The sequence below is a fragment of the Notamacropus eugenii genome, chromosome 1 (assembly GCF_028372415.1).
Source record: "Notamacropus eugenii isolate mMacEug1 chromosome 1, mMacEug1.pri_v2, whole genome shotgun sequence".
NCBI lineage: Eukaryota > Metazoa > Chordata > Mammalia > Diprotodontia > Macropodidae > Notamacropus > Notamacropus eugenii.
Window position 1 is genome coordinate 444,428,266 of NC_092872.1, and position 24,139 is coordinate 444,452,404.

General features: G+C 39.2%; 2 protein-coding genes and 1 long non-coding RNA gene across 3 annotated transcripts in view; 2 read left to right on the top strand and 1 right to left on the bottom strand.

Annotated features, from left to right (window-relative positions):
• Positions 1–24,139, bottom strand: part of LOC140519119 (uncharacterized) — a 70,311-nt gene that overhangs the window by 43,752 nt on the left and 2,420 nt on the right. Inside the window, exons 2-4 of the long non-coding RNA XR_011972102.1 lie at positions 11,414–11,649; positions 11,068–11,175; positions 8,769–8,875 (exon numbers count right to left, since the gene is read on the bottom strand). This is a non-coding gene — a long non-coding RNA (uncharacterized lncRNA). The remainder of the gene's footprint in view (positions 1–8,768; positions 8,876–11,067; positions 11,176–11,413; positions 11,650–24,139) is intronic.
• On the top strand, positions 3,538–4,541 carry LOC140519118 (olfactory receptor 1L4-like). Its single transcript, XM_072631845.1, has one exon. The coding sequence runs from the start codon at positions 3,538–3,540 to the stop codon at positions 4,525–4,527; it is 990 nt and encodes a 329-aa protein (XP_072487946.1). The 3' UTR covers positions 4,528–4,541.
• Positions 13,215–14,156, top strand: LOC140526626 (olfactory receptor 7C1-like). The gene has a single exon (XM_072643002.1). The coding sequence runs from the start codon at positions 13,215–13,217 to the stop codon at positions 14,154–14,156; it is 942 nt and encodes a 313-aa protein (XP_072499103.1).

Here is a 24,139-nt window from a genome sequence, read left to right on the forward strand (position 1 = left end):
TTTCTACATACCAGGCACATCATAATTCAATTATTATCTCATGTGATCTTCACGATAATGCTGAGATGTAAGTACTATTATTATCCCCATTTTGCAGAGGAAACAACTGAGGCAAAAAGTAGTTAAATGACTGACCCCAAGTCACACAGCTAGTAAGTATCTAAGGTCAAATTTGAACTCAGGTGTTCCTGGCTCCAGAGCTCTATCCACTTCATGACCTAGCTGCTCCTTTCTAGCCATACCTCTCCCATATTATATTTATGTAAGTAATTTCTGAACCCTCTCTACAACTTTTATATTTATCTCTACTTATTTCTTCTTAGAATCAACCTAAATTCCTAGCCTCATAAGAACTTTTTTTCCCATGACTCTACCATTCAGGGTTTCCCAGCTTTGTGGCATCTGCACATTTAACAAGCTCATGATCTATGCCTTCATCCAAGTCACCAGCAAAGGTATCAGACAGCACAGGCTTAAGCACTGACCTCTGATGTATTTCACTGGAGATCTTCCTAGTTGGTATTGAAACTTTAATGAAAATGTTGGGTCTAGCTAGTTCTAAATCCATATAACTGTATTAATATCTAGGTCATATCTCACTATCATTTTTACAAGAGTAGTATGCAATATTTTCTCCAAAACATTGCTAAAATCCACGTAAAATATATATCCTGATATTACCAGCTTGATAACTCTATTAAAAACCATTTTCCTCACAATAATCCTGTGATGTACCTAGTGCAATTATCATTGTTACCATTCTACAAACAAGGAAACAAAGGTGCAGAAAAACTAAATGATTTTCCCACAGCAGCATAACTAAAAAAATGTCAGGCAGTGACACACAGATCCAGCTGTTCAGACTCTAAGACCAGCATTCTTATTGCCACACTCCAGGCTGCCTCAAAAGAAGAAACAGGGGGATTACTCCTAAGAGGATGCCTGGATTGTGTGACTGGTTGGACTAACATACCAAAGGGCATAGACTCATGAAATTTAGAGCTATGAAGGGCCTTAGAGGTCATCTATACCAGGCCTTTAAGGCATCTGAAGCTCAGAGAAAGTAAATGATTTGCTCGTTCATACGCAGACTATCAATAATAAAATTGGGATTACAGCTCAGGTCCTCTGACTCCATCATCTTGCCTAAATCTGAAATTTTCTGACTCTATGCACATATACCCCATAGCAACTGTATTTAATTTAGTAAGTTGTTGTGTAGAAGAAGGTTTAGGTTTATTGCACTTGGCTCCAGAGGGAAAAAATAGGACCAACTCAGCAGAGATAGATTTTTGTCTCACAAGAAAGAACAATTATTCATTAATAGAAGGCGCTGCCTCAGAAGGTAGTACATCCCCCAACACTGCTACAGTAAGTCTTCAAACAGAGACCAGATTATCACTTGTTAGGTATATTTTATGGGCAATTCATGCTTTAGTAGAGGCTTAACAAGATTACCTTTTGGGTTCCTTGAATGCATATTCTGTATTCTGAGGTCTTTTCCAGTTCTGTTAACATTCTATGATTCTATGAAGTGTTGGAAGGGGAGCTTTTCTTCCGCCTGTGGAAAATCAGGTGAGGTCTCATGCTTATGCCATATGAACTTGCCAAAAATAGATCAGGCCCATTCTCAAAAAATTTCAGTCCATGGAGTTGCATCCAGGGGCTCAGGTTCCTGAAAATCCTAACGTTCCACAGCTTCCCCTTAGTTTCCTTCCCATCTGCTGTAGTCTAACTTCTTCTCTCCAGGGATATATTCTCTTTTCTGTTTTCTCCTTTTATTTCATTTTGCATTGATTTAAGTTCCAGGAAGCCAGGGAGTATGATTTAGTTAAATGCATCTCCTCACACAGAGCAAGTATAACATTTGGCCAAAACAACATTAACAGCTGACTTTGTGCTGTGCTTTATGGTTTACAAAGCAATAACATAAGTTACCTTATCCAATTCTCACTACAACCTTGTGAGGCATCCAGGACAGAAGAAATGAGTAGCTGAGTCTAGCCCCAAGATGATGCAACTAGTAAGAGGCACAAGAGGCACAAACCTATTCTTGTGACTACAAATCCAGGGTTCTTCCTACCGAAAAAGAGTAGCCCAACAGTAGATGCAAAATAAGTATTTGTTGACTTGACCTAATTTGGATGGATGGACCATGTATTAAGCATTTACTGTGTGCCAAGCACTATGTTAATCACTGAATGTACAAAACAAAAAACAAATATGCTTTGTGCCTTCAGGAAACTTATATTCTATTGAGGGAGCCAATATTCAAAGGAGACAGTGGTGACCAGGGAGGAGTTCTTTGTTCCAGAAAGTTCCAGGGATGGTGAGAGGGGGAATATAAGCAAGTAAAATGAGCCATTCCATCCAGAAACAACTGCAGAATTGGGGGAAAGGGTGAAATGAAGCTCATAGACTGGTTAGACAGTTGGCAAGGCAAATGGTTAAAAAAGTTGTAAAGTGAAGCATGGTAGTTAGAACATTCCTGAAATACTGGAACAGAAAAGGCAGTCACCAATCTGGAGAATGGGTTCCCAAGGCTAACATTTCTCCAGGAGAGCAAGACATTTGGCAGATGGCAGCAGAGTAGGGAAAGAAGTGGAAATTTGAATTGAATTGAATTTATGGAAGTCGCAAAAAAGCAGACTTTAATACATAGTAAGAAAAAAATTCCCAACCATTAGAATTATCCCAAAGTGGAATGGAATGCTTTCAGAGGCAATGCATTTCTGATCAGGAAAAGAAGATGTCTAAGCAGAGTCAAGCTAACCACTTTTCAGAAGTCTCTTAGAAGGGTTAACATTGAATGACTTGTAAGTTCCTGTCAAACTGTAATTTTGTAAACTGAATTAAACTGAATTAGATTGAACTGAATCAGAGTAACAAGAACTGTCCCTTAACCCAGGAACTGAACTCATTGTCTGGTTTCCCAGTCATTCATGTGAAATTCCTGGAATTTATGTTGAAGTATTTCATAGGGCAATAATGTGAAAGTCCCATATGGAACAAAAGACCCACCATTAGAAGCCAAATGAATCTCTGCCTCCTTCTAACAAGCTTACTACAGAAAGAAAGAAAAGCTTTGGGTAGGAGATACATAGAATGCTCACTGCCTTAGCAAAGGGAGGAAGAAGCTAGTATAATGGACAAGACACCAGATTTGGAATTAGAAGACCAAGTCCCCTTACTTCTCTGGGACTTGGTCAATTAATTCATCTACAAAATAAAAGGGTTGAATAGTATAACCTTCAAATGCAATAACCTTACAGAGCTAAATCTCAGGGCTCCTGTGACCCACTAACACAAGACCCAGTAATAAACAAAAGAAGAAGAAAGACAATGCAATGTTTGAAATCCTTTCTTGAAATAAGAATGTGAGGATGTAAGAACACAAAAGGGAATCTCAAAATGTCTTAATACCTTCTCCAAGCTCAAGGACACCCAGAAGGGGCTCCAAGAAATTCCAAATTATGGGAAGTCACAGAATCCAACACAGCTAATGGTCCTCAATTTTGCTTTCCCCACAGGACTACAATGGAGAAGGCAAACCAAACCCATGTGTCTGAATTTTTTCTCCTAGGGCTGACCTCTGATCCCCAGCAGCAGATGTGGCTCGTTGTACTCTTCCTGGCTATGTACCTCCTCAATGTCATAGGCAACACAGTCATCATTGCAGCTATCTTAGGTGACCGCCGCCTCCACAGCCCTATGTACTTCTTCCTTTCCAACCTGTCCTTGGTTGACATCTGCTTCACCACTGTTATTGTGCCCCAGATGCTGGTGAGCATGCTGATGCAGAACAAGGCCATTCCTTTTGCCCAGTGCATTGCTCAAATGTATTTCTTTGTGGCATTTGGCATCACAGATAGTTTCCTCCTTGCTGTAATGGCTATTGACCGTTATATGGCCATCTGTAACCCATTACACTATACAACAACCATGAGCCCCAGGCATTGTGTCCTATTGGTGGCCATGTCATGGGTGGTATCCCACTTTCACTCACTGATCCACACACTTCTCATGGCCCGCCTGTCCTTCTGTGGGCCTAACACTATACATCATTTCTTCTGTGATGTCCAGCCCCTGCTGACTCTCTCCTGCTCTGACACCTCTATCAATGAGGTCTTGGCTTTCACTGAAGGTTCCTTGGTGATCATGAGCCCATTCTTATTCATAGTTGTCTCCTATGTCTGGATCACACGCACTGTGCTGAGGGTTCCCTCAGGGAGAGGGAGGTATAAGGCTTTCTCCACCTGTAGCTCCCACATTACTGTTGTGGTACTGTTCTATGGAACCATCATTTCAGTCTACATTCGCCCCTCATCTACTTACTCAGTCACCAAGGATCGCATAGTAACAGTCATCTACACTGTGGTCACCCCAGTGCTGAACCCTTTTATCTACAGCCTCAGGAACAAAGACATGAAGGGAGCCTTGAGGAAAGTGATAGGAAAAGCAGAACAGCCTGGGCCATCCTTCTCACCCAACAGGATGACCTCCTCAGAACAAGCTGGGGCAGAGTAGCTGTCATCACTGTAAAAAATTCATTGCAGCAGAAAGGAAATTAAATGAGTTTGAAGATCTAGATTTTAGCTATGCTGCTGCCATTCACTACCTATATGAATTCTTTAACTTCTCTGAACTTCCCTTTCTTAACCTGTAAATTAAGATGATCAAGCTAAAAGGTCCCTGGGGATCTTTCTGTGATCATCATCAACAGTTACTGAGTGTCTACCTACCATGTATTTAATACTGGAAATAGAAAGAGATATGACATAGACCCTGATCTCAAAGAGTCAGGTAGTCAATAAGCAAGCATGTAAGTACTTACTGCCTTCCAGGCATTCTGCTAAGTGTTGAGAACACAAATAAAGACAAAAAACAGTCCCTTCTCTTGAGGAGCTTATAGTCATAAATTTACGTGTGTATACTTATATACATATAAAGACTTATAGACAACATACAAGCACATATGTACCAACAAGATACCTACAAGATTGGAGATAATCAACAAAGGGGAGACACCAGCATTGAGGGGGATTGGGAAAGTCTTCATGTAGAAGGTGAGCCTTTAGCAGGAACTTAAAGGAATTCAGAGAAGCAAAGAGGAGGAGATGAGGAGGGAGAGAATTCTAGGCATGTAGGGTAGTCAGAGGAAATGCCCCATCAGAAGATGAGGCATCTTATAGAAAGAACATCAAGGAGGTTCATGTCACTAAATAGACTAAATTAGAGTCTAGTAGAGGAGAGAAAATGTACATCTAAAAGATAACTAGTGATACTAGGCAGTTACAGCTGTTCTCAATGAGTCGGACAGTAGGATGAAATGGAAACGGACCCTGTCTCCAAAGTCAGAAGACTTGGGTTCAAATCCCAGATCTGCTGCTTACCACCCATGTTATCTCAAGCAAGTCATTTCATCCTTCTGAGTCTCAGTTTCCTCATCTGAAAAAATGAGGGAATTAAGGTCTTTTCCAGCTCTAAATCCTATGAATAACCTGGGTAATGAGGGCTAAAGGAAACCAAAAGAAGAAAAGAAGGATAGGGCAGACAGAGGAAGCTTCATGACTTGAGTTGGATATTGAGGAATAGTAAGCTAAGGAAAGAGGAAGGCTTTCTAGGATGAAGAAACAACTTGAGCAAAAGCAGGGAGGCAGGAAGAGCATGCTGAATTTATTCAAGTAGAACCTTAGAGATTCTTTCCTAGTACAAATCAAGTCCAAAGCTGCCTTCATCCAGAACAGCCCTGGATCCTGATGCCTCACAATACTGCCTCTCCTGCCCTTTTTCTTCTCCAGATCATCCCCTCTCCTCTCAGAGACTAATATTTTGTTCAACACTACTTACTAAGTACACAATGTGCCAGTCCTAGTGCTGGGCCTTGAAGACACAAAGAGAAAAATTAAACAATTAACATTGTGTGGTGTAAAGAAGAATAAACTGGGAGTCAGGAGACCAAGGCTATCATCCTTTCTCCATCAGTAACTCTATGTGTGATTTAGGGCAAAGTCACTTGTCTTCTGTATGCATCAGTGTTTCCCATATCTAAAATGATTTGATGAATAGAAAGTTGGTCTTGAGACCAGGAAGACCTGAGTTCAAGTCCTGTCTCAGACACAACTTAGTTGAGTGACACTGGACAAGCAGTTCTCAGTGCTTGAGGCAATTCTCTTAACCTTAAGTTGCAGAGAAGATGGCAACCTGCATTGACAGAGGGAACCCTTTCACCTGAAAGTTCTTTAGAATAATGAAATCATAGGTTCAGTCCCTATCCCTGCATTTTCACTTCATGCCTAACTGTGTTATTGTAAGCATCAAGGGAAGTAATAGGTTTCAAGTAATTTGGAAACTATAAAATACGATAAAATTGTCAGCAGCTCTAAGTGTCTGCAACATCTTGAGAAAAGGATAACTGATTGTAAGCACACAATAAAAACACATGGATTGGTTGACTGATTAATCTAGACATATTATCACCTTAAAATTTTACCTCCTGACTTTCATCGCGCAGTAAATCCAATCAGAACTCTAATTAGAATAGCCTATCCTGTGAAACTCAAGATCATCGTCATAAGCTCAAAATTTCTACAGTGTATTACGATTTAAGTCATTTCCTTAAATATCCCCAAAAATGTACACATATTAAGTATGACTATTCCCGATTTATAGATGAGGAAATTAAGATGCAAAGTCATGACTTGTTCAAGGTCCCAAAGCTAGTGAACGTTGAAGACTAGAACTGAACTCCTTGGACTCCATAATCTAAGAGCTGTTTCTTTCCTTTCACTTAATAAATGCTTGTTGATTGGTTGAATGATTCAGCAAGTTATCTCCCACTCCACCCATTGAATTCTAACAACTGTAAAAAGGGCATATTATTATTTGTACTTATCTCCCACCCTGGGATGTTGTCAGGAAACACTTTGTCAATGGTTAAGTGCTATGGAAATGAGAATCATCATTATAAATATTATTCCTATCACCTCTACTCATATCAGACAATCACAGAACTGTCAAGTTAAAAGTAAACTCAGAGGTCATTCACTTCATACCCTAAAGGAACCCCAACTATAACATAACTGAGAAGTGGTCATATCGCCTCTATTCGAAAACCTCTGAGGAAGAGAAACCAATGACATCCCAAAGAAGCCAATTTCACTTAAGTTTTTAGGTTCAGTTGTAGGACATTTGTTTTCAATAACCATAGATTTTCAAATTGCTTTAAGTGCTACAAGAATGAAAAATCAAAACTGATGTTCAGTTGGCTCATTCACCTCTTAGCAACCACTTGTATTTTAAAAATTTTCTACCTAGAAAGATCTAAGATTTAGAATACTGCTTCCTGAAGTTTAAAAAAATGTTTGTTTGTTTGTTTTATTAAGAAGAGATTGGTCTAAGAGAGTTAGCAGTATCTCTTAGCTTGTCTATATTCCCTTTTTGATTTTTAAAATAAATTTTACTCATTTATTTTATTTTCACAACACCTGTATTTCCTCAAATTCTGCTTTTGCCAACTCTAATTATTCACAAGTTTTTCTCATCGAACTAAATTTCCATTTTTTCATATTTCACCAAAAGCTCCTCATTCTACCCTCGGGGGAAAAAAAGAAACAAATCAAATCCCTCCTCCATATGACATGAACACAGCTCTAATACCCCACCCACCCCCTCAAATCTTAACCATTCCTGCTTCCTTGAACTGATACTCATATGATATGGTATGGAGTCTTGTCACCATTCCAGGTGCTGCCCTTGGATGCTCTCCAAATTATCAATGTAGATCTGACCAAGGCCTTTGGCACTGTTAGTTGTAAGAGCTTATGGAAACTTATGTCAAAATTTGGTTGCCCAGAGAAGTTCATCAGTATTGTATGTCAATTTCATGATGGCATGTTTGCCTAGGTTCTGGATAGTAGACGATGTTCTCGTGCCTTCACGGTCACCAAAGGAGTGAAACAGGGCTGTGTGCTTGCTCCCATACTTTTTAGCATGATGTTTTCAGTCATGTTCTCAAATGTTTTCAGTGAGGCTGAACAAGGCATCAAGGTCAACTACTGTACTGATGGTAAGTTCTTCAATTTGAAAAAGTTACAAGCCAAGACCAAAATGGAGGGGGTGTTGGTGCATGATTTTCTGTTTGCAGGTGATTATATACTCAATGCAGCCTCTGAAGCTGAGAGGCAGCAAAGTATGGATCAATTTTCTGCTGCCTGTGCTAATTTGGATCTAATAATTAACACCAGGAAAACAGAGGTGCTCCATCAGCCACCACCACACCATCCATATGTGGAACCATCAATTAAAACAAATGGAGAAGTTTTGAATGCTGTGGAGAAGTTCACTTACCTTGGCAGTGTACTTTCCAAGGATGTATACATTGACAATGAGGTGGACACACACATTGCCACAGTTAGCTCAGTGTTTGGGAGGCTCTGAAGAAAAGTTTGGGAGAGAAGAGGTATTAGACTGACTACCAAACTGAAGGTCTACAGAGCCGTTGTGCTGACCTCACTGTTGTATACCTGTAAAACATGGACAGTCTACCAGGACCATGCCAGGAAACGGAATCTCTTCCATTTGAACTGTCTTAGGAAGATTCTGAGGATCACCTGGCAGGATAAAGTACCAGACACTGAAGTCCTTGCTCAAGCTGAACTGACAAGTATTCAAACTATGCTTCAGAGAGTGCAACTCTGATGGGCTGGCCATGTTGTTTGAATACAAAATGTACACTTGCCAAAAAGACTATTTTATGGAGAACTTACTTGGGGCAGGCAATCACATGGTGGTCAGAAGAAGTGATAGAAGGACACTCTCAAGAACTTTGGATTTGACGGTGCGACATGGGAGACACTGGCATTATGCCACCTAGCTAGGAAGTAAATGCAGTATAAAATAAAAAAAGCACAAATTAGAATATTAACAATAAAGTCACAGTTCTTTTGATGTATATAAATGAAATGAAATGAAAAGAACACTGCACTTCGAATCAGAAAGACCTTTGAACTCTAGCTCTAAATTTGATTCCCCTATTTGGGACTCAGTTTCCTTACCTAAATAATGATGAGACTGGGTCAATTGATACCTAAGGTACTTCTCATTTCTAATATTCTGTGAATCTGACTCCGTGTAGTATGCCTATCTCATGATCATATTGGGTCAGTCCATTATTCCAAATCCTTCCATCAAATTCAAAAAGCATTTAAGCGCCTATTGTGTACAAGGTACTACAGATAGAAAAACAAAATAAAAAGTCTCTGCCCTTACAGCATTTACATCCTATTGGAGGGATACAAGAAGTGAATATGTATACACACACACACACACACACACACACACACACACACACACTCGATTATTTTAGGAGGAAGATACATTCCCAGCACCTAAAACAATGCACCTAATAAATGATGGTTGAATGATTGGTTAAGTAGGCAGGAGAGGCATAATTATCCCCATTTGATATATAAGGAAATAATTTCTAAGAAGTTGTTATTTATGAAAGTTTACACAGACAGAGCCAGGATTTGAACTCAGGTTTTCTGATGCCACATTCAGAGTTCTTCCCACTGAATCACAGGTGGTTTAGTGACATGCCAATCAATTCAGTCTCTGCTTAAATACTTATATTGTCAGAGAGTTCATTACCACACAAAGCAGGTGATGCTATTTTTCAGAGACTCTAATTGTCTGAGTTATTCCTTATGTTTTTGTCAAAATCTATACCCCTGTAACTTTATAATTCCTCTTATGTCTAAAAATACTTCAGATATTTGATGACAGACATCATTTCTAAGTCTTCATTTTCTCCTACTACCCCATGTTAACTTTTTAAATGCTTGATGAACTTTGGAGGTAAAGATCTTGGAATGCATATATTGTCATTGAATCCTTGAGTTGGAAGAGATCTCAGAATATCCTCCAAAGTGTCCCTGACAAGTCATTCATCCTCTGCTTGAAGGCTCCCTAATCATGAAGAACTCACTAGTTCCTGAGGCAGTCTATTTCACTTTTAAATAACTAATTGTTAGGAAATTCTTTCTTATACAGAACAAAAATCCTCTCTCTCTGCAAATTCCTTCCATTACTACAACTCTCATTTGTTTCTAGACAGGCTTAAGCTTGGGACTGAACAAGACAGGGACCAGCAAAGAGCTTGGCAGCAGCTCCTTTTTCTACTCCCAGGTTGGTCACTCTAAGGTGGAGGAGTTACACATGACTCAAGGACTCAGGAGTCCCCCAGGCCTGGAAGGAGTAGATAGGTCAGATAATTACTTTTTTTTTGGTCTCTAATGAGGAATCTGGGGAATCTGTCTCAGTGGCCTACCAATCAACTGAGTCAAGAAAATATGAAAAGTCCAAAGTTGGATCCTGCTCTCCAGTTTCCTTAGTCCCTTCCTCTCTGTCTCCTCTGCTATTTGGACTGGTCACTAGTCTTCAATCAGCTCCCTGCTATGAATTTCCCACTTTCCATAGGAGAAGTGAAGAGATAGCAGAGACAGTGCACCGAGTGATGGTGTCTTGCTAGGTAAGGACTGATTCATGAGGATGGGTGAGACTCACTAGAAAGCATTTACAGAGCCTCCTTCTCTCCTGTCTATCTTAAAGTCAATCCCATCTTGGTTGTTAAGATAATTGATGAGGAGGCCCTCATTCCACAATCCACAAGTTCCCTCAAGGTCCAGTTTGGGTAGAAGCAAAGAAGGAAACAAGTATTTGCCAAAAACCTACTATGTGCCGGATGCAGTGCTAAGCATTTGCAAATATTATCCTATTTGACCTTCACAACTCTTGGAGGCAGGTGCTATTATTATTCCCATTTTACAGCTGAGAAAACTGAAGCACATAGAGATTAGGTGACTCTTACCCAGAAATACATGGCTACTAAATGGATAAGGTCAAATTTGAACTCAGCTTTTCCTGTCTCCAGATCCAGCATGCTATATACGATAACTATAATAGTTAAAGATCAAGGTAGGTAATGTCCCAAATACAACCGTGCTCTGAAATAAGAGCAGGAGAATAAGGCCCAGGACCATATTCACCAAAAAAGCCTTGTCTCACCTGCTTCTTTCAGGCTTGCTCTTCACCGACATTTCATCAAGGAATAACATTACTCCAATCACAAGCAGGGTTCCTTTTCCTCATCAGTTCTGGTATCTCTCTGGGGCTCTTGGAATAAATGAATGAACAGATGGATTAATTAATTAAAAGAAATTACTAAATAACTACTCTAGGCACACTTTCCTCAAAAGGCCTCAGGCCACATTGCTACAAAGGAAGTTTGACCTATTAACAAATGGCCTGAAACCCACACAAACCTTTTTTTAAAGAAATTTAAATGTAAAATTTTAGATTTCTAAAATGGAGGGAGATGATTGATTTTGATTGCTTTCCTGTGATAACCTACCTGCTAGTTTTCAGTAAATTAGGGACCTTAAATCTAATGGTTGTCCCATGTTACTGCTGATGTATAGATCTCTTCCTTCCATATACTGTCACTGGAGCTGCAGTATTCAGACTTCAACTCAGAAGAAACATTTATACTGACAGGTAACCTTTCTGGTTCACAGTAGGGTCTTGTTTTTCAGATGTATATATTGATGATCAGTTCAGAAAGTTATAAGCTATAATAAATTTCTGATTCTAAAGAAAAAAAAGAGATGAAAAAAGTTATATTATGATGGCATGGTCAACTCTCTAAAGTCCTATTCTTCCTCCAAAGCCTCATTGGTCAAAGAAATGACCCTTGGTTCTAAATATCTATGCCAAAATGGTGCAGGTTTTCACAAACCAAGCTGAAATGGACTTAAGTGTGGGCCTGAAGGAGGACATGACTAAAGGCCAGCCTAGTTAAAATCAGAGTGGGTAACCCTGGATAACTGCAAGATGTATATCTTTGTATTATAACATCTCTCAAAGGTTACCTACTAAGTCATAGAAGTGCTGCAAACAGCACAGAAGGAGACACAACCCCTGCCAACAAATTACCAAGATCATGTCTAGAATCGAAGAGATTTCCCTTTACAAACTACATAGACTTGAAGTATGTCACAAGTAGTGGGGAGGAAACTGAGATTCAAAAAGACAGGATGGGGAGGCCATAGCGCAGTCTGAATAAAGGGCAATCTTTGGTATCAGTTAAACCTGGGATCAATTACTTCCTCTGACACATGCTGACTAAGTGAATAAGACACTCAACCCCTTGGTGTTCTAGGTAACTCCCTATGACCATAAATTTCAAGGTTTGCAAAGTACTTTACACACGTTATCTCATTTGATCCTCATAATAACTGCAAAACAGGAGGAATTCTTATCCCCACTTTATAGAAATGGGAAACTGAGACTGAGAGAAATTAAATAACTTTCCCAGGGTCATACAGCTAGTAAGTATCTGAGGCAGGATTTGAATTCAAGACTTCCTAATACCAATCCAGCATTCTGTCTACTTCTCCACCTAGCTTTCCAATAGAAGTCAATGTGCATTGACAGAGGAAGCTTCTTTCCTGGGGAGTAACTTACACCTCTGAAATTACAGGTCAGGATAAAAATAAAGGCAGTGGTGCACAATAGAAAGTAAAAAAGAACTGGAATTAAAATCAGTAGCCTGGGTCCAAGTTTTAGCTCAGATAGAAAGTAGCTCTATGATGAGAACATGACTTTTATTTTGAAGTCTCAGTTTCTTCATCTATCAAAAGAGAAAGTTAACAATTACATGTCAGTGCTATGAAGAAAGTTCATTATAAATCATAAAGCACCATGGAAATGTTGGTCTACCTTGGAATCCATAGGTTTAAGGACCCCCACTGAAGAACCCCCCACTGCTAATACACACCAGCAACTATTCTGAAACTTAGAGTTTTAGAGAGCTGCCCAGAAAATAGAGATCAAGAAACCTGACTAAGGCCACATGGTCACTATCTGAGGTAGGATTTGAACCCAAGTCATCCGGACTCTGTGGCCAGCTTTCTATTCATGATAATACACTGCATCTATATAGGAAAAATATCAACATTGTTATTGTTAAAATTAACATCCTGGGAGTTTTGCATTTGCTCAAAGACTAGATCCCACCTAGTCCACATAGTGACACAATGCTCCATTTCCACAGTGACCACTCCAGAGACCAGAATGGTAAATGGAGGTCCCACCATCATCTGTTGGTTTCTCTGCTTTAGCCAGACTCCCTTCCAATGAGTCTTTTTCAGGAAATGCAAAAGGGAAATACAACTGGCATCTCTGAATTCCTCCTCCTGGGACTCTCTGAGCAGTCAGGTCATCAGCTGATCCTTTTTGGGCTGTTCCTGGCCATGTACCTAGTCACCATGTTTGGGAACCTGCTCATCATACTGGCCATTGCCTCCAACTCCCATCTCTACTCCCCTATGTATTTCTTCCTGGCTAATCTCTCTTTTGTTGATACCTGTTTTACTTCTACCACAGTCCCCAAGATGCTAATGAACATCTGGACCCAGCATCAGACCATCTCCTATGCTGGGTGCCTCACTCAGATGTATTTCTTCATGACCTTTGCTCTTCTGGATGACTTCCTCCTTGCTGCCATGGCTTATGACCGCTATGTGACCATTTGCCTCCCTCTCCACTACACCACAGTCATGAGCCCTGCTCGCTGTGCCCTGCTGGTGACTGTGCCCTGGCTCTGCTCCCATCTCATTGCCCTCTCACTCACTCTCCTCATGGCTCAATTCTCCTTCTGTGGATCCCATGTGATCCCCCACTTCTTCTGTGACCTTCTACCCCTTCTCAAACTTTCCTGTTCAGACATTAACATATTTCAGGTGGTGATGTTCATTGATGCCAGCTTGGCTGGTTTCATCCCATTCACTTGCATTTTGTTCTCCTATATCCACATCATCTTCACTATCTTCAGGGTCCCTTCTGCTGATGGGAAGCACAAAGTCTTCTCCACGTGCGGCTCCCATCTCTCAGTGGTCATTCTCTTCTATGGGACTCTCATTCTGGTGTATTTACAGCCTTCATCTTCCTACTCAGCAGACACAGGAATCATCGTATCTGTGATGTACACAGTGGTGACCCCAATGCTGAACCCCTTCATCTACAGCCTGAGGAATAAGGACATAAAGAGAGCCCTAAGGAAGCTAATCAGCAAGGGAACGGTTCCCTCTTTATGATATATCATAGCCCCTAACAAAAATCTAAGGACCATTAGGAGACCATTCACTCCCTGTGTCTTCCTCTCCTGATCATCTGAGATGACAAATTCATCTGTCGGTCTGACCCTCTCGTGTCCCTTTCTTGTGAGATAACTTTCAGATGCCCACTTCCTGTATCTTCCCTGATGACCAAGGTATCAGATGACCCAATCACAAGACTACAACAACAAGAACCAAACTCCAGAGTGACAGCATTTCAGGAAAGACTCTTTTCTTCTCTAGGACAAATTTCTTTCTTTCTCCTTCCAGTGATAATCAAATCTGAGGGTAAGTAGGGATTCCATGCATGCTGAAAGGACAATTTCTGACCCCATTTCTAGTAATGCATGATAGACTGAATGACAGTGAACTGAACCCTTAAGGGGTGTATGAGACCACACCAAAAGATGGAAAAGAAGTTATTATTAATTCAGTACATAGCAGAATGGTCTGTGAGAAGCAAGAAACCATTCAAAAGAGATAAATGAATGTTGTGACACATAGATGATAAATAACAAATAATGTACAAAGCCATCATGAATCAGACTTAAGATAAAAAATGCAATGTGAAATCCTCAAAGTCTGTTCCTTAACAGAAGCTGGTTTTGTTTGTTTAATAGTGAAGGAAGGACTGAACACATAGGTCTTTGGCACCCAAAACAGCTGTGTGATAAGGAGGGTGAAGGGACTTAAGAGACAAAGAAACATAAAAAGAAGCTAGAGGTACCCAAAGCAATGTTTTTTCATTTTAACAGTTTGGATCAAGGCTATCCCAGTATCTGGATGAAGCAGAAAGATGGGAGTAGCATAAAGCAAAATTTCACTGCAATTATCTATCCCAAGATTCAAGATCAGAGCATTTCTCTCTCCTTACACAATCTGCTCTGCTTCCATCAAGGGCCAGACATGCCCAAGCTAAAAGTACCCCTAGACTTAAGAACATGGTCACTGGTCTGCCTGTCTAAAGCAGGAGATCTTATTCTCTTTGGTATTATGCACCTTTTTGGAAGTGAACTGAAATTTATAGGCCCCTTCTTAATGTCTTTAAATATACTAAAATTCAAAGGACTAAAGGAAATTAAGGAAATTTATTAGAGTTATCAAAGCACTTCTTAATAAAAAAAAAAAAAACAAGTCCATGATACTCCTAGGTAGATAAAACAAGCATGTGGTTAAAAGACAGACCATCCAAGGAACAGGAGACAGTTTAGTCTGGAAAAGAAAATGACTTGTGGAGTATATGATATCTGCCTCCAAATACCTGAAGAATTGTCACATGAAAGTTGGACAGAACTAGGAGCAATGAGTAGAATTTTCAGAGAGGCACAATTTAGCTCAATATAAGGTAAAGCTTGCTGGACTAGATCACTTATCTGCAGCAAATATCTACTGATCTGTAAAACTTTGACTGACATGAGATCTTGTTTCTTATGTCCTAAAAATTTGAAAGGTAGAATCCTCCTTCTTCTTGACTATTAACAAGAACCAAAATGGTGTCCTGGGTTCAAATCCCATCTCTGATTCTATGTATCTGTATGACCCCAAGAAAAGTTCATTATTCCTACGCCTCAGTTTGTTCAGGTAAAGAATAAAGGGTTTGGATTAAATGGCCTCCAAAGGTCCCTTCCACCTCAGATCTATGACTTTAAGATTCTGTTCCTCTCATTCCCAGATTCTTCCAGCTTCCTTGATCTCATTTCCTACTAGTAGAATGTAGAGAGCCAGGAAGTCCCTGCACTGAAGCATAGTAGTCAGTGGGTTCCAGTCAAACATGTTGTAAAAAGAATTAATGCTTCAAAAAGGGGTTTGGACAAGATACTCTGAAGTCCCTTCTTTTCTAAGATTATAGCATTCTATGACCACCTCACTGACCCTTGTTCATTATGCTGTTTTTCTCTGTTATACTGGTAGTTTCATGAATGGAATCCTTATTGACTGCATTTTGAATAGGTCAGAAATTAATTTGATTTGATTTCTAGGGTGGACTTGCTTTTGTCAGCAAGGTCCTAGACTCCTTCTACAGCAACCAAGAGTCCCCCTAAGCCCCTGCTAAGACACAGTATAAGGAATCAGAGCCATTTCCTAAGTCTATGCTTCGGGAAAATTCCTTAAAAATGTTTGTAACTCAGAAAGACAGCACAGAAGGATGATGTTTGGAAGTGGAGAAACAGAGAAATTATGGTTCTACAAAACGATCTATAAGCCCTCAACTAGAACTAAGGCAAAGGGATGAACCTGAATAAACAATGTCACCCTCCCAACTACAGCCCGGAACTGGCACCTCCCTCATGATAGTGTGCAGAGGTGCCCTTGTATTAGAGGAACATTTTACTGGTGAGATCACAACTACCTCCAGTAAACATTAAATGCATACTATGTGCAAGACTCCCCGCTAATGATGCAAACATGTTGGTGCAATGAATAGAATGTTAGACTTAGAGTCAGAAAGTAATGAATTCAAATCCAGCCTCATACACTTTATAGCTGTGTGACCTGCAGCAAATCATTTAACCACTGTCTGCCTCAGTTTACTCATATGTAAAATTAAGATAATTATAGCAACCCAGGGACATTGTGAGAATAAAATGAGAAAATGTTTGTAAAGTCCGTCACAAAATTTAAAACACTATATAAATGTTAGGTCTTATTAAATATTAATGTCTCACATTTATAAAGCTTTTTATAGTTTCACAAATACTTTCTTCACAGAAACTTTGAGGTAGCAATGACAAGTTTCATCATTCCCATTTTAGAAATGAGTAAATTGGCTAGTCAATACGCATTTGTTCAGTGCCAATATGTAACAAACGCTGTGAAAGTTGTGTTGTCTTGCTCAGAGTCAAAGATCAAGTAAGTGTTAGTAAAATTCAAGTCTTCTGACTCTAATTACAGTCCTCTTTCCAATATAATATGTGGCATTAAGACACAGCTCCTGTCCTCAGGGAGCTTATGGTCCAACAGGGTAAACATGTCTACAAATTGAAATGATACAAGACAGAATATATTTTACAGAATACAATCTGTGAAAAAGATAGAGGTCAAAGTTATGAAAAATTTGAGGAGAGAGATAACCTCTTTAACAGAAGGCAGGGCATGGAAGTGATTGAGACAGGTTTAATGGAAAAGGTGACAGTGGAATTAGATCTTGAAGGAATGAATGGATTTAAATGGGAAAAAATGGAGCATATGTTAGGCAAAAGGGCTGGCTCCTGGTTCTAAAATAATATGATCTTATGTCCCTAAAGAGACAGGAAAGGACAAGACAAGAAGAGCCCCATTTAATTCTAATGTAAAACATGTAAAAGGAAGTGGTGTGAGATAAGCAAATAACAACAGTTATCATTTATAAAGTGCTTTAAAATTTGCTAAGTATTTTACATAACATATGTTACCTATCCTCAAGAAGACTGATGTAGACGCTATCATTACCCTCATTTTGCAGAGGAGGAAACTAAGACTGAGAGAGTCTCTGTGACTCTACCAAGGTCACGTACAGCTGTTAAGTTGTTGGTGCAGGATTTGAGTTCAGGTCTTCCTGACCCTAAGTCTACTTATCTATTCTCTAAGCCTCTTAGGCTAAAAGGGAAGATTGCTCACAAGTTCAAGAGGACCTTAAATAGCAGGACCAAAATTATTTAAATCTTTCATTAGGCAACAGAGGAATAACAAGAAGTCTTTGAGTAGAAAAGCAGCATGATTAGGAGAGTATACTAGGAACATATTTTGGGCAACTGTGTGAAGAATACATTAGAGAAGAAAAAAGATGAGTCAGGAAGATAAGAAATGGAATTAATCCCTTCTGCCTGCCTCTCAACACTCATAAGAGACATGTTGGGGTGAAAACAAACTTTTTGCCAAAAAAAAGGGCAAAATCAAACAAAACAAAGATGGCAAATATTTTAATTTTGGGCTACAATACAGTACTTCTCTTTTGGCCCTATTTTCTTCTGTCCATATGAAGTTTTTTGTTCCCTACACCAGCTTCCATTTTTTTTCTCTTATCTCCACATTTGGTACAAGGGGTTAGTAACCCTTGTTTTTTATTGAATTAATAAAAATTTATTAAGTACCTAGTATGTGCCAGGTGCTATCCTATGCACTAGGGATACAAAAAGAATCAAAATAAAGTCCCTACCCTCAAGGACCTTACAGTTTAATGGAGAAGATAACATGTGTGTGTCTATATATATATACAGAAGATAAGTAGGAGATACTTAAAAGAGGAAAGCACTGGAATTAAGGGGGGTTGGGGAACGCTTCTGGTAGAAAGTTGGGTTTTAGTTGGGACTTAAAGGAAGGCAGGGAGGTCAGTCATCAGAGCAGAGAAGGGAGAGTATTCTAGGCATGAGCGGCAGTCAGAGAAAATTTCCAGAGCCAGAGATGGAGTATCTTATTCATGGAACATCTGGGAAGTCAGTATCACTGGATCAAAAAGTACAAGTTGGGGAATAAGGTATAAGAAGACTGGAAAGCTAGGTGGAGGCTAGGTTATGAAGAGTTTTGGATGCCCAACAGAGCATTCTGCATTTGCTTCTGGAGGCAACAGGAAACCTTTGAGGTTTAGTGAGGGGTGGGTGGGATGTTGTAACATGATCAGACTTGAATTTTAGGAAAATCACTTTAGTGACTGAAGGGAGAATGGATTAAAGTGAGGAGAGGCTTGATGCAAGCAGACCTATCACTAGGTTATTCCAATAGTCAAGGTGAGAGGTGATGAGGGCATGGACTAGATTGGTGACAGTAGTAGAGGAGAAAGGGAGAAATGTACTAGAGATGTTGCAAGGATGAACTTCACAGGCCTTGGCAACAGCTGGGATGTAAGGGTGAGAGACAGTGAAGAATTCAGGATGATTCCTACATTGTGTGCCTGAGTGTCTGGGAGAATAATGTTGTCTTCTAAAGTATAGTTAGGAGTGGGGGAACATGGTTTAAGGGGAAAGATAATAAATTCTGTTTTAGACATATTCCTTTTAATGCTCACATAAGGCTAGAGGATAGGAACTGGAATCACCATTGCTATGGGGCATTCCCAGAGGAGAAAATTCCCTCCACCAAGAAATCAGCACTTTCTCTGCAATGTATGCCTTGGAAAGCTGCTTAGTGTTATGAGGGCTTAAGTTAACTTGCTCAGGGCCATGCAACCAGTATTTATCAGAGGTGGGACATGTACCCAGGTTTTCCTGTCTCTGGATACAGTTCTCCATCCACTACAGCATACTGCTATGATGCCTACTTAATACTAAAAGTACTAGTAGTAGTACTAATACTAGTAGTAGTAGTAGTAGTAATAGTAGCAGCAGCAGTAGTAGTAGAGGAGGAAGAAGTAGTAGCAATAGGAGTAGTAGTAGAAGAAAAGATAATAGTAGTAGTAGTAGTAGTAGTAGTAGCAGCAGTAGTAGTAGTAGAAGAGGAAGAAGTAGTAGCAATAGAAGGAGTAGTAGTAGAAGGAAAGATAATAGTAGTAGTAGTAGTAGTAGTAGTAGTAGTAGTAGTAGTAGTAGTAGTAGTAGTGAGGAGGAGGAGTAGGAAGGATAAACCTAATTGAGTTATGCAGATATAGTTAGAGGAACAGATGTGTATGAGAACAATTCAGGATCAAGTCATGAGCACCAGAAATTAGATAAGCTATCCTTAAGGAACCCAGATGTATTGATAAATGCAGATTGTGTAAGGAAATGACAGAAACTGTGAAACATGGTACTGTAAGCTGAAAAAAAATTAACACTCACTGCAACCCTAGCTTGTTAGCTAAAATTATACATCAATGTATCAATAAATTGTATTCATAAACTAACAGATGACAAATGTCTATACTACAGATATAGACCTCAAAGTCGTGGAGAAATCCACAAATAAATTATATTGGAACTGGCCTATTATCACAGACTGAACTATTCACAATCTTTCAAACATAATATTGTTATTGTTTTTTTATGTACCAATATTATGTACCAATATTGGTACATAAAAAAACAATAACAATATTATATTTGAAAGATTGTGAATAGTTATACAAAACTGTTTGAACAAAAAGTATTCAAAATGGATCAACAGAAGAAATCAAAATCACATGGAAACAAGATGAGGTGCACATCATCCCTATCACCTTGTCTGCTAAGGTAGTTGTTCCAAGGAGACTTTCAGTGAACCCACAGAAGATAAGCTTACACCACAATACACAATCAGTTAGAAAAGGTAGTCATTTTATCCAACAGTGCAAGAGTCTATAGAACTTTAAATATAAAAGAATAAAACCAGAATAAGGACTTATCCCTCTGCCATATTTATCTGAACTCCATCAAAAAATATTAGAACAGGACAATGATGATGATAATAATGATGATGAGGATGGTAATGATGATGAGGTTAACAACAATAGCAGCTCATATTTCTTTAGAATATGAAGTTTTACAAAGCATTTCCCTCACAACAGCTCTATGAGGTATAAGTAGTATCAGTATTATGTCCATTTTACAACAGAGAAACTGAGGAGTCACACATAGTCCCATAATGAATGAATAAACAAGTATTTATTGTGTGCCTATTATATGCCAGACATTATGCTGGGCCCTGGAGATACAAAGACAAAAATAAAACAATACTTATAGTATACATTCTATAATAGGATATATCATGTATTTATAGATGTGTAGACAAAATACAGGTAAAATGATATATGATCCCAAAGAGATCACCAAAAAGGGGGTAAAAGACTTCATGTACAAAAATATTTATAGCAGCTTTTTTTGTAGTGGCAAAAAATTGGAAATTGAGAGGATGGCCGTCAGTTGGGGAATGGCTGAACAAGTTGTGGCACATGAATGTGATGGAATACAATTGTGCTATAACAAACAACAAACAGGCAGATTTCAGAAAAACCAAGAAAGGCTTACATGCACTGATGCAAAGTGAAGAGAGAAGAACCAGGAGAACATTGTATAACATCAGTAATATTGTGCGATGAACAACTATGGCTGACAGTTTTTCCCAGCAATACAATATCCAAAAGACTCAGGATAGAAAATGCTACCCACATCTAGAGAAAGAACCAGTGGAGTTTGAATACAGATGAATCATACTATTTTCACTTTCTTCATTTCGTTGTGGTTTTTTCCTTTTGTCCTGTTTCTTCTTTTGCAATATGACTAATGCGGATATGTTTTACATGATTGCACATATATAACCTATATCAAATTACTTACCATATTAGGGAGGGAAAAGAGAAGGGCGGGAGAAAATTTAGAACTCAAAATTTTGTATAGAAAAATTAATGTTAAATAAAATAAACTCTAAAAAATTTAAAAATTAAATTGTTTTTGCCTATAGACAAAATACATAGTTAGGAAATATTAGCCTAGTTCTTCAAACATAATCCACTAAAACAGGGGTGTCAAACTCACAACAGTGGTCATTAAACCGACAAAGAACTTCTGTAGACTACATATTGACTTAGAACCCCACATATTAACATTATCTATCTTCTATTGTACTTTTACTTTTTCCTATTTACATTTTAATCTGGTTCAGGATGCTCTCAGGAGTGTTCCTAGCACCTGTTTGACACCTCTGTATTAATAGAACATATTGTAATCACTCCTTAATTAGAATCTATAGTCTTGGGAATACCTTTCCCTCAAAGACTGCTCTTTCCCCTCCACACTCTCCCTTCAGACAGACCTTAGCCAACTTCAAACTGGACTGGACTCCATTGTAATCTAATCCAATATGGATAAATACGTTGGCATAATGGTGGTAAGAGAAAGTAACAGTGATAAACAGTAACAACAGTACTTTGAGATCTGCCTACGTCTGGTCTGTTCTCCAATCCATTATTTCCAAAGCAATGCCCCAACCACATTGGTTCAAGAATCAATTCAAGAATCAAGAATCTTCAGTGGCTCCACACTGCAACTACAAACTCTGACTTGGCATTTTTAAGATTTTCACACTCTGTCTCCAGTGTATCCTTCCAGGGTGATTATATACTCCTCCACCTCTAACTATTCTGTGTTCCAACTTAATTGATCTCCATGATGTTTCCGATATACAACATTCTATCTCCCACCTCCATGCCTTTGAACATGTTAACCTCCATGCTTGAAATACTGTACCTCCTCACCTCTACCCTTGGGATTCTAACTTCCCCTTCAAAGCTTAGCTCCTCCTTTTTTTTCTAATTCTTCCACTTGTTAATTTATTTTATTACCTTAATTTACTTTGCACATATTCTGTATCTATTTATCCATCAACATGGTGTATCCCCCTATCTCATAGGATATAAATTCCTTGAGAAAAGAGATTATATCATTTTTGTATTTATATCCCCAGTGACTAGCACAGTGCCTGGTACCTAATAGGTGCTTAATAAATGTTGATTGGTACTTCAATTGACTGATGTCTGGGGAACTCAGCCCAACTTCAACAAACATTTATGAAGGTGCTCCTATATGTATAGAATGTAGTGTGAGGCACTGTGTGATATAGGTTAAATGAGACATAGTCACTACTGTTTACATGGGGTTCACAAACTAGAAAGCACACCTAGATTTGAGGGTAGGCTCCAACATTTACAACCTGTGTGCTTATAAGCAACTCATCTATTCCTTGAGTCTCTTTCTCCTCAGTAAATGGGTAAAACAATTCCTGTTCTACATGATTTATAGAGTTGTGAGGAAAATCTTTTGAAAACTTCAGTGCAATATAAATGTGAGCTGTTATTATTGACATAGCTCAGTCTTCTCAGAGAAGGAAAAGCTGAGTCACTTGCTGTTAGTGAAGTGGTGGGAAGGCAATCGGAGGCCAGAGGAGAGATAAAAAGATTTGCAACACTCACTGGATCAAGAGGTAAGGCATCAATCACAGGAAAGTAGAATTAACAATAGGGACCCAACTAAGGTGGAACAGAGGAAAAATTCTGGAGCAATTGTCATGTAGAAAGTAAAAAAGGAAAGGACAGACAAACCAACAGACGTAAACAGACAGACAGATAGATATATAGATAAATTTCATTTTTCATTTGTCTAAATATTCCTGACTTCATTTGGGGTCTTGGCAGAGAAATCAATGTTTTGCCTTTTTTGGCAGAGGCAGGGGGGAGTTGCCATTTCTTCCTCTAGCTCATTTTACAGATGAGGAACTGAGGAAAAAAGGAAGTGAAGTGATTTTCCCAAGGTCACATAAGCATTAGGTGTCTGAGACTAGGTTTGAACTCATGCAGATGAGTTTTCCTGACTCCAAGTCCAGCCATCTACCCACTGTGCCACCTAGCTGCAGAGAAAGGCAGAGACAGAGAACAGACACATAGTTGGATGAATGCATAGATGGACACATACATATATACATACATACACACACACATATATACATTCAGACAGACAGACATATGATGGGATAGGTTGGTTGGTTGGTTGGTTGTTGTCCTTCGTCTTCAAAGAGGACCAAAACAACATCACCATGATAAAGTGAAATTTCAGTGTGTCCAACTGTGGCTGATCAGACCAATATGAGCTCAGACTGTTCTACCACAAGTTGGACACATAATCCATGTGAATATTTGGGATGGATACTCCAAATTTGTGCATCCTATGTTTACTTTGTGCTGTCTCAATTCTGCTTTGCTCAAAGATCACAGTACCCTTTCTTATGTGGGCACGCCATGCTGAGCTGTCCTGTGCCAGGGTCTCCCATGTTGCAGAGTCAAATCTAAAGTTCTTGAGAGAGACCTTGAGAGTGTACTTGTATCGCTTCTTCTGGCCACCTTGTGATTGCCTGCCCCATGTAAGTTCCCCATAAAATAATCTCTTTGGCAAGCATACATTTTGCATTCGAACAACGTGGTCAGCCCATCAGAGTTGTACTCTCTGAGGCAGTTTGAATGCTTGTCAGTTCAGCTTCAGCAAGGACTTCAGTGTCTGGTACTTTATCCTGCCAGATGATCTTCAGAATCTTCCTAAGACAGTTCA